Source organism: Haliaeetus albicilla, chromosome 8 (assembly GCF_947461875.1).
Source record: "Haliaeetus albicilla chromosome 8, bHalAlb1.1, whole genome shotgun sequence".
In the NCBI taxonomy this organism is placed as follows: Eukaryota; Metazoa; Chordata; class Aves; order Accipitriformes; family Accipitridae; genus Haliaeetus; species Haliaeetus albicilla.
In genome coordinates this window covers 35,704,800-35,714,981 of record NC_091490.1, presented here as the reverse complement: position 1 = coordinate 35,714,981, position 10,182 = coordinate 35,704,800, and the positions used below count along the sequence as shown (strand labels likewise).

The 10,182-nt window shown below is 63.2% G+C and overlaps 2 protein-coding genes across 2 annotated transcripts; both read right to left on the bottom strand.

Annotated features, from left to right (window-relative positions):
* Positions 1–1,144: 1,144 nt before the first annotated feature.
* On the bottom strand, positions 1,145–3,156 carry LOC138686464 (uncharacterized). The gene is made up of 7 exons (XM_069789777.1): positions 2,736–3,156; positions 2,609–2,659; positions 2,200–2,259; positions 2,032–2,087; positions 1,792–1,861; positions 1,549–1,595; positions 1,145–1,379 (listed from the first exon to the last, which is right to left on the bottom strand). Exons 1-7 carry the CDS (start codon positions 2,907–2,909, stop codon positions 1,178–1,180), a joined length of 660 nt encoding a protein of 219 aa, XP_069645878.1. The 5' UTR covers positions 2,910–3,156; the 3' UTR covers positions 1,145–1,177.
* A 4,368-nt stretch (positions 3,157–7,524) lies between these two features.
* On the bottom strand, positions 7,525–9,536 carry LOC138686463 (uncharacterized). Its single transcript, XM_069789775.1, has 7 exons — positions 9,116–9,536; positions 8,989–9,039; positions 8,580–8,639; positions 8,412–8,467; positions 8,172–8,241; positions 7,929–7,975; positions 7,525–7,759 (listed from the first exon to the last, which is right to left on the bottom strand). The coding sequence occupies exons 1-7, from the start codon at positions 9,287–9,289 to the stop codon at positions 7,558–7,560; spliced, it is 660 nt and encodes a 219-aa protein (XP_069645876.1). The 5' UTR covers positions 9,290–9,536; the 3' UTR covers positions 7,525–7,557.
* Positions 9,537–10,182: the final 646 nt, after the last annotated feature.

Genomic DNA, 10,182 nt, shown 5'->3' with positions numbered 1-10,182 from the left:
AAATGCAAAGGCTTTCCTGCTGTTGGCCTCCTTAGTCACAAGCACGACCCTTCTGTGCCCGCACTGGGCTCCTGGAAGGCCTTGGTAGATGGCACCGGTGGGCCACCGTGCTCCAGGTCCAGCTGGGAGGTGAGCTGGTGCCAGCTTGATCCCTTCTCCTGTGTTGAATATTGAAATGCTACTCGGATCTGACCGTTGTAGGGGATTAAAGCCGGGACCAGCATCTGTTGGGTGCTCCCCAACGGTCCTTACAAGGCTGGCTTTCTCGCCCGGTCACCTGGCTGCCGTCCAGCTGTCAGATCAGAGAATCGTGTACGTCTGCAGCCACAGTCACCTCTGCTCGAAAGAGAGAACCGCACGGGCCAAAACGCCGCGCTTTGCAACAAGGCATTTCATTCTTTCTCTTTCGTGATTGACCCAACTTAACTCTCGCCCTGTAGAGGCCTGCTGTTTTCTCCCTTGTGCCACCCTCCGACAGGGCCTTTCCCCTCGGCAACGAAACCTGTGAGCGGCTGGAGAAGCCGGCAGGGAGCAGCCGGGGTGTGCTGGCTGGTGGCTGTGGGGTCAGTGCCTGGGGGACAGGGCTGCCGGCTACGAGATTGCTCGAATGGGCCCCACGGGATGGGGTGCCACCGGCCAGGGGGCCATGGGGCCAGCACCGCTGGGGATGGGGACAGGGGGCCATGGGGCTTTGGGGCCATCAGGGCTGGCAGCCTGGGGAGGGGGGGAGGCTGGGGCCCTGGGAGGAAGGGAAGAGGGCTTGCAGGGGGTCTAGGGGGCTGCGGGTGATAACACTTGCCACCTTGAGTGTAAATGTGTCCCCGGCTGCTGGAGCCCGAGTAGCCTCAGACACGCTTACAGGGGTTGGCCTGCACGGTGCTAAACTGTTGCCAAGAAGGTGGAGTAAAGAAACTACGCTGGCCTGAGAAGACAGTGGTTCCACCGGCTTATGCAGCGTCATAGATACTCCGGGGACGGCGGGAGGGTAGATGAGGCTGGCACGCAGGGGCCTGGCTTGCAGCAGGCAGGGTGGCGGCGCCCAGGGCCTAGTGGATGAGACTAGGCCTCGAGGGGCTGTGGGGACCGGCGCACGGGGCAAGACCCTCTCCCTGCTCCCCGACAAACACCCCAGAGCACGTGGAGGTGGAGAGAGACAAGGCTGTATTGGGAGGGGCGGTCAAAAAGGCAGCCGCCCCTCACTGACCGCTGGGAGGATCTTTCCCAGTGCATATGCCAGATCGGCGTAGGCCTCCTCAGGCAGCACAGGCGGCAGCAGGCGGCAGAAGAGCCCAGGGTGGTAGCATGAGGCGTGAAGCACGGCGGCAGCCACTGCGAAGCCGACAACCAGCTCCAGGCCGACCAAGAGCAGGAGGAGTGTCCTGTGGGGCAGAAGAGGTATGCCCCACAGGACAGGGCAGGGTGGATGCATCCCAGCCCCAAGAGGGATGGAGGGGGCCGTTCCGGGAGCCCCACGGGCTGCTTCCCCAGCCGTTCCTCATCGCTCCCTCCGGCAGGGTGGGACACGAGACTCCGAGTGGGGACATTCACTGCAGCCAGCAACAGAAGCCACGTCTCCTCGCCAGCACATCCCTCTCCTGCAGGTCAACGCAGAGCAAGGACACTTGTCAAGCACTGCCGCACGGCTGGGACAGCTGGAGCTGCCCGGTGCCCCCAGCCTCCGCCTTGCGCAGGGGCGTAGCCCATGCGTGGCTGGCACCTCCATGGACCCCTCTCCCCAGGGAGACCCACTCTGCTGGTGGGGCAGGGGCTGGCACAGGCTCTCCCCCTTACCAGCTGTGCTTCCACCACCTCCAGCAGCACAGTCTCCGGCGTCTCTGCCTCCTTCTTCCTCTGATAGTGGCTGCAGGCAACAGGGCTTGGTAGGAGGAGCCACGCCGGGGGTCCCCTTCCAAACATACACCGCCCCAGGCAGGGATGGGGCTCCCCTGGCACCAGCATTGGCAGCCCCATCGCGCCGGGTGCTGCAGGGACCCCCCTGGACACCCGTGTGGGGCGAGGGGCCCTGCTTACCAGGCCTCTTCCTCCTCCAGTGCCTCTTCCAGGTGTCTTACTTCCTGACGCAGCGCCTGGGAGAGGGAAGGGTCCGAGTCCCTGAGCCTGCTGTGGCCCTCCTCCAACCCCCCCCACCCCAGGGCCCGTGGGCACCCACCCGTTTTCCCCTGGCCCCTTCAGCACTACCTCATTCTCCTGCTCATCCTCCTTGAGCCAGGCTGCCAGCAGGGCACAGGGCTTTTCCTCCTGCAAAACCACAGGCGCATCATGCAGGCGGCTGGGCTGGGACCTTGGCACCCTCGCCCCTCTCCAGCCCCGGGGCCGTGCCCACTCACTCCCCCACTGCCCCACGGCACTACTGGGAAACTGGGCGACTGGCAAGGCTGGGCGTGGCGAAGTGATGGACACCCCCCTGTCCTGGGGAAATTGTCCTCCCCAGTCACGCCACTGCCTGCGGCCACTGGGCAACCGGCGCTAGGTGCCCCTCTCTGAGCAGGGGGGTTGGACAAGACAAGATGACCTCCAGCGGTCCCTCCCAACCTCTCAGCCCCAGCCAGCGCAGCTCTGGGTCATGGGCAGAGGAGACGACACCAACCTTAGTGTTGAGCTGCTGTATGGCGCTGTGCAGCTCCTGATGGTTCTCCTCCTGCGTGTGGAAAGGAGAGCAGGGGCCAGGGTCTGCAGCCCCAGCCCCTGCGGACCGGGAGTCCCTCCACACCTACCACACGCTGCAGCAGCTCCTCACCACTTGCTGTCGGTGCGGAGCTCTGCACACAATCCCTGCTGGCTCCTCCATCAGTCACCGCAGCCTCTGCTGCCTGCAGGAATGGGGAACCGTCAGATGCCCTCTCACTGACACACTCCCCCTCGTACATGGCGCTGCCCCTGCTTCCCATGTTGCAGTGCCCATCAGCCACCTGCACACCCACACCTGGCCGGCGGTCCTGCGTGCCCCCTCGCCCTATGCCCGGCTCAGCCTGCACTAGCTGGCTGCCCAGGACTTGGCAGGAGGTGGGGGGGGCACCGGGGACCTGCACTGGTGTGCCTCCTTCTGCCTTTCCCCAAAAGCGGTCTGCCCAGGAGAGAAGAGGGAACAGGAACGTCTCCAGGAGACGTAGGGGATTAAAGCCGGGACCAGCATCCGTTGGGTGCTCCCCAACGGTCCTTACAAGGCTGGCTTTCTCGCCCGGTCACCTGGCTGTCGTCCAGCTGTCAGATCAGAGAATCCTGTACGTCTGCAGCCACAGTCACCTCTGCTCGAAAGAGAGAACCGCACGGGCCAAAACGCCGCGCTTTGCAACAAGGCATTTCATTCTTTCTCTTTCGTGATTGACCCAACTTAACTCTCGCCCTGTAGAGGCCTGCTGTTTTCTCCCTTGCGCTACTGCTGGGTACCGAGACAGAAATGGCCGTGTGCCTCACCAGCCGAGAATCTTAAAAGAAAGCCCAGCACCTTCCTCACCCAGAGATGGGCAGTACGTGGGTCAGTAGGAAAACGTCTCGCTTTTCACGTGACGCGTGCCTACATTTTGTAGGTCTGGAGCGTGCTAGTAAATGAAGACGGTCGGGTGCTCCTGGGCAGGAGTTTTGCCGTGTTTCCCAGCCAGCACTGCCGCACGCGGGTGCTCTTAACCGTCGAGAGCGAGGAGTGCGATTAGCCTAGGATTATTCCTGGCGGGACAGGACCCACGGGGCCCCGGGCATGCAGCTGCCACTGCCACCTTACTGGCACATGGGCATCCACCAGGGATCCCGCTGAGACATGGGCACCCCCTGGGAACCTCGGTGGGACATGAGCCCCCTGCCGGGATGCGGGGCCCTCCCCCTGGAACATGGGCACCCCAGGGCACCTCACAGCCACGGATGCCCGTTCTCTCTCACCCCAGCTTTCCCGCTTCTCCTGGAGCGCATGCTCCGCAAGCCCGCATGCAGCAGCCTGACTCCCACCACTGCCTTTCATGTTCCCGCTTCCCTGGATCCCCTCGGTACCAAAACGACACGTGCTACAGGAACGGTAAACTTTATTGGTCTGAAGAGTGCCGGAAGGTGGAGAAAGCAGGCTTCTCCCAGCAGGAGTTTTGGCGAGTTTCCCCGATGGCTCTGCTGCACGGGCATGGTCTGGCTGTCCCCTTTGGAGACACGGGGAGGAGCCCTGGCCTTCGGGATGCCGGTGGACCCTGGCAGCACCTTTGGGAGGGTGGAAAAGGGGACCCTCCCCAGGGGTCTTCATCCGAGAGTTGCCAAATGCCTGTTGGCTGTTGTGCCAGGTGGGCACGGGCAACCCGCCAGGACGTGGCCACCCATTGGCCGTGGCCACCGTGCAGGAACATGATCATCGGGGCGATAAGGGCCTCCAGCTAGCAGGAGAGGTTGCAGTCAGTGGAGGTGCCCTCAGCCCACGAGCCTTCGGCTGGCTGCCACCCTGAAGAGAATTCACTGTTAGCTGGATGAAGACGCTACAGTTGCAATTGTTATCCACCCACTTCCTAACACCTGCCCCTCTTCCTAAAGCCTAAGGAACCCAAGGGGTCGTGGGCAGGCACTGGCCACTGCCACCTTACAGGGACATGGGGAGCAAGCACCACGCACCTCACCGGGGCATGGGCAGGCACCGGGCACCTCAGTGGGACACAGGCACCCACCGGGAACCTCACAGGGATGTGGGCACCCTGCCAGGACAGGGGCCCCTACTCCTGGGCTGTGGGCACCCGTGGGGCACCTCACAGCCACAGATGCCTGTTCTCTCCTGCCGCAGGTCCCACCCTTCATGGACAGCAGCACCCGCTTGCACCACTGCCTTTCGCGTTGCCAATCCGCCGGGCGCACGCTCTAGCTGGAGCTGCACGGGGAGCCAGAGAAGGCTCTCCTCTAATTACCTTCTTCTTGTGCCACCTTGCTGGAGTACTGGTGCCGGAGCTCTTTCAGGCGGAGGCGGTGGGTATGCCTCAGGCTCCTGACCAGCAAGGCGATTTTGGCCTCCATTAGGCAGAGCAATTCGTATCTGGAGACGGTGTGCTCTCCCAGGCGGCTTGTCCCCACGGAAGTTGAGGCCGTCTGTCCACCTCCCTGGAAATGAGAGAGACAGGGGCACAATGAAGCAGGTAGGGGCCTGGGGGGCCGAGAAGTGTCCTGCTGGGCTTGGCTTCCTCTGGAAGAACTCCAGCCTCGCAGGACTGCTCCGGGCAGCACGTTGGGCTGAGGAAACCTCTGGCAGGCCCCGTGTTGTGCTGGGGGCTACCGGAGGGTTTCAGCCCCGCGGCTTGGCGGGTCCCTGGGGAAGAGGCAGAGGAGCTCTTGGGGCCTGCTGAGGCTTTCTTGCCCGCGCTGGGTTTTGGTTTTAGATTGCAAGCCTTCTTGGCCAAGGCTGTTGTGGTTCCCTGCTCCCCACAACCCGGTCCCTTCCTGTGTGGCTGATCTCGATTGCTCACCTGTCCCTGGGGTCTCTTCGCATTTCTCCAGCGGCCAAGTGCAGTCCAAACCACGTGGAGCAGCCACAGGGTTTGCCCGGCCCTGCAAAGCTGCCAGGTCCTGTCCAGCTGGACAAGGTGGTCCCAAAGCTGGCGCAGAGGGCAGTGCAGCTCAGAGGCTATGCTCTCTGTGCCAACGGGCGGTTGCTTCAGGCCCTCAGGAGCGACAGCCATCCTGACCCTGGTCCAGCCGCGGGGGCTGCGAAGGCCAATGGTGCTGGTCCATTCGGAGGTCACGCTCCCGGCGACAACGGGCGGTTGCTTCAGGTCTTCAGGAGCGACGGCCGTCCTGACCCTGGTCCAGCCGCGGGGGCTGCGAAGGCCAATGGTGCTGGTCCATTCGGAGGCCACGCTCTCGGCGACAACGGGCGGTTGCTTCAGGTCTTCAGGAGCGACGGCCATCCTGACCCTGGTCCAGCCGCGGGGGCTGCGAAGGCAAATGGTGCTGGTCCATTCGGAGGCCACGCTCTCAGCGACAACGGGTGGCTGCTTCAGGTCTTCAGGAAGGACTTCTATCCCGACTACGAAGCAGTCGGCGTGGACGCAAAGCTGAAGGGTACCAGGGAACAGAAGCAACATGCAGAGAGCCATGGTGAGGGATCGAACTGGACTGAGCCTCATCGTGGTCTCTGCCGAGGAAAAAAATCTCGACGCGCAATCTGGCTCGGGCTGTCACCCCGAGCAGAGTTCAGGCAGTGACCACCAGAACCGAGTGGCCACCCTGCGTGTCTGCGCTTGCAAGGGTTGCTGACGTGATGAGTCACGGGCTGATGCCACGCAAGGCTCTGTGATGCCACAAAGCCTTTCCCTGCCGGAGCAGGGGGGTTGGACAAACTGACCTCCAGAGGTGCCTCCCAACCGCAGCCATTCCGTGAATTGTGAAGTATTTTCAGCATTAAGAAATGCAAAGGCTTTCCTGCTGTTGGCCTCCTTAGTCACAAGCACGACCCTTCTGTGCCCGCACTGGGCTCCTGGAAGGCCTTGGTAGATGGCACCGGTGGGCCACCGTGCTCCAGGTCCAGCTGGGAGGTGAGCTGGTGCCAGCTTGATCCCTTCTCCTGTGTTGAATATTGAAATGCTACTCGGATCTGACCGTTGTAGGGGATTAAAGCCGGGACCAGCATCTGTTGGGTGCTCCCCAACGGTCCTTACAAGGCTGGCTTTCTCGCCCGGTCACCTGGCTGCCGTCCAGCTGTCAGATCAGAGAATCGTGTACGTCTGCAGCCACAGTCACCTCTGCTCGAAAGAGAGAACCGCACGGGCCAAAACGCCGCGCTTTGCAACAAGGCATTTCATTCTTTCTCTTTCGTGATTGACCCAACTTAACTCTCGCCCTGTAGAGGCCTGCTGTTTTCTCCCTTGTGCCACCCTCCGACAGGGCCTTTCCCCTCGGCAACGAAACCTGTGAGCGGCTGGAGAAGCCGGCAGGGAGCAGCCGGGGTGTGCTGGCTGGTGGCTGTGGGGTCAGTGCCTGGGGGACAGGGCTGCCGGCTACGAGATTGCTCGAATGGGCCCCACGGGATGGGGTGCCACCGGCCAGGGGGCCATGGGGCCAGCACCGCTGGGGATGGGGACAGGGGGCCATGGGGCTTTGGGGCCATCAGGGCTGGCAGCCTGGGGAGGGGGGGAGGCTGGGGCCCTGGGAGGAAGGGAAGAGGGCTTGCAGGGGGTCTAGGGGGCTGCGGGTGATAACACTTGCCACCTTGAGTGTAAATGTGTCCCCGGCTGCTGGAGCCCGAGTAGCCTCAGACACGCTTACAGGGGTTGGCCTGCACGGTGCTAAACTGTTGCCAAGAAGGTGGAGTAAAGAAACTACGCTGGCCTGAGAAGACAGTGGTTCCACCGGCTTATGCAGCGTCATAGATACTCCGGGGACGGCGGGAGGGTAGATGAGGCTGGCACGCAGGGGCCTGGCTTGCAGCAGGCAGGGTGGCGGCGCCCAGGGCCTAGTGGATGAGACTAGGCCTCGAGGGGCTGTGGGGACCGGCGCACGGGGCAAGACCCTCTCCCTGCTCCCCGACAAACACCCCAGAGCACGTGGAGGTGGAGAGAGACAAGGCTGTATTGGGAGGGGCGGTCAAAAAGGCAGCCGCCCCTCACTGACCGCTGGGAGGATCTTTCCCAGTGCATATGCCAGATCGGCGTAGGCCTCCTCAGGCAGCACAGGCGGCAGCAGGCGGCAGAAGAGCCCAGGGTGGTAGCATGAGGCGTGAAGCACGGCGGCAGCCACTGCGAAGCCGACAACCAGCTCCAGGCCGACCAAGAGCAGGAGGAGTGTCCTGTGGGGCAGAAGAGGTATGCCCCACAGGACAGGGCAGGGTGGATGCATCCCAGCCCCAAGAGGGATGGAGGGGGCCGTTCCGGGAGCCCCACGGGCTGCTTCCCCAGCCGTTCCTCATCGCTCCCTCCGGCAGGGTGGGACACGAGACTCCGAGTGGGGACATTCACTGCAGCCAGCAACAGAAGCCACGTCTCCTCGCCAGCACATCCCTCTCCTGCAGGTCAACGCAGAGCAAGGACACTTGTCAAGCACTGCCGCACGGCTGGGACAGCTGGAGCTGCCCGGTGCCCCCAGCCTCCGCCTTGCGCAGGGGCGTAGCCCATGCGTGGCTGGCACCTCCATGGACCCCTCTCCCCAGGGAGACCCACTCTGCTGGTGGGGCAGGGGCTGGCACAGGCTCTCCCCCTTACCAGCTGTGCTTCCACCACCTCCAGCAGCACAGTCTCCGGCGTCTCTGCCTCCTTCTTCCTCTGATAGTGGCTGCAGGCAACAGGGCTTGGTAGGAGGAGCCACGCCGGGGGTCCCCTTCCAAACATACACCGCCCCAGGCAGGGATGGGGCTCCCCTGGCACCAGCATTGGCAGCCCCATCGCGCCGGGTGCTGCAGGGACCCCCCTGGACACCCGTGTGGGGCGAGGGGCCCTGCTTACCAGGCCTCTTCCTCCTCCAGTGCCTCTTCCAGGTGTCTTACTTCCTGACGCAGCGCCTGGGAGAGGGAAGGGTCCGAGTCCCTGAGCCTGCTGTGGCCGTCCTCCAACCCCCCCCACCCCAGGGCCCGTGGGCACCCACCCGTTTTCCCCTGGCCCCTTCAGCACTACCTCATTCTCCTGCTCATCCTCCTTGAGCCAGGCTGCCAGCAGGGCACAGGGCTTTTCCTCCTGCAAAACCACAGGCGCATCATGCAGGCGGCTGGGCTGGGACCTTGGCACCCTCGCCCCTCTCCAGCCCCGGGGCCGTGCCCACTCACTCCCCCACTGCCCCACGGCACTACTGGGAAACTGGGCGACTGGCAAGGCTGGGCGTGGCGAAGTGATGGACACCCCCCTGTCCTGGGGAAATTGTCCTCCCCAGTCACGCCACTGCCTGCGGCCACTGGGCAACCGGCGCTAGGTGCCCCTCTCTGAGCAGGGGGGTTGGACAAGACAAGATGACCTCCAGCGGCCCCTCCCAACCTCTCAGCCCCAGCCAGCGCAGCTCTGGGTCATGGGCAGAGGAGACGACACCAACCTTAGTGTTGAGCTGCTGTATGGCGCTGTGCAGCTCCTGATGGTTCTCCTCCTGCGTGTGGAAAGGAGAGCAGGGGCCAGGGTCTGCAGCCCCAGCCCCTGCGGACCGGGAGTCCCTCCACACCTACCACACGCTGCAGCAGCTCCTTACCACTTGCTGTCGGTGCGGAGCTCTGCACACAATCCCTGCTGGCTCCTCCATCAGTCACCGCAGCCTCTGCTGCCTGCAGGAATGGGGAACCGTCAGATGCCCTCTCACTGACACACTCCCCCTCGTACATGGCGCTGCCCCTGCTTCCCATGTTGCAGTGCCCATCAGCCACCTGCACACCCACACCTGGCCGGCGGTCCTGCGTGCCCCCTCGCCCTATGCCCGGCTCAGCCTGCACTAGCTGGCTGCCCAGGACTTGGCAGGAGGTGGGGGGGGCACCGGGGACCTGCACTGGTGTGCCTCCTTCTGCCTTTCCCCAAAAGCGGTCTGCCCAGGAGAGAAGAGGGAACAGGAACGTCTCCAGGAGACGTAGGGGATTAAAGCCGGGACCAGCATCCGTTGGGTGCTCCCCAACGGTCCTTACAAGGCTGGCTTTCTCGCCCGGTCACCTGGCTGTCGTCCAGCTGTCAGATCAGAGAATCCTGTACGTCTGCAGCCACAGTCACCTCTGCTCGAAAGAGAGAACCGCACGGGCCAAAACGCCGCGCTTTGCAACAAGGCATTTCATTCTTTCTCTTTCGTGATTGACCCAACTTAACTCTCGCCCTGTAGAGGCCTGCTGTTTTCTCCCTTGCGCTACTGCTGGGTACCGAGACAGAAATGGCCGTGTGCCTCACCAGCCGAGAATCTTAAAAGAAAGCCCAGCACCTTCCTCACCCAGAGATGGGCAGTACGTGGGTCAGTAGGAAAACGTCTCGCTTTTCACGTGACGCGTGCCTACATTTTGTAGGTCTGGAGCGTGCTAGTAAATGAAGACGGTCGGGTGCTCCTGGGCAGGAGTTTTGCCGTGTTTCCCAGCCAGCACTGCCGCACGCGGGTGCTCTTAACCGTCGAGAGCGAGGAGTGCGATTAGCCTAGGATTATTCCTGGCGGGACAGGACCCACGGGGCCCCGGGCATGCAGCTGCCACTGCCACCTTACTGGCACATGGGCATCCACCAGGGATCCCGCTGAGACATGGGCACCCCCTGGGAACCTCGGTGG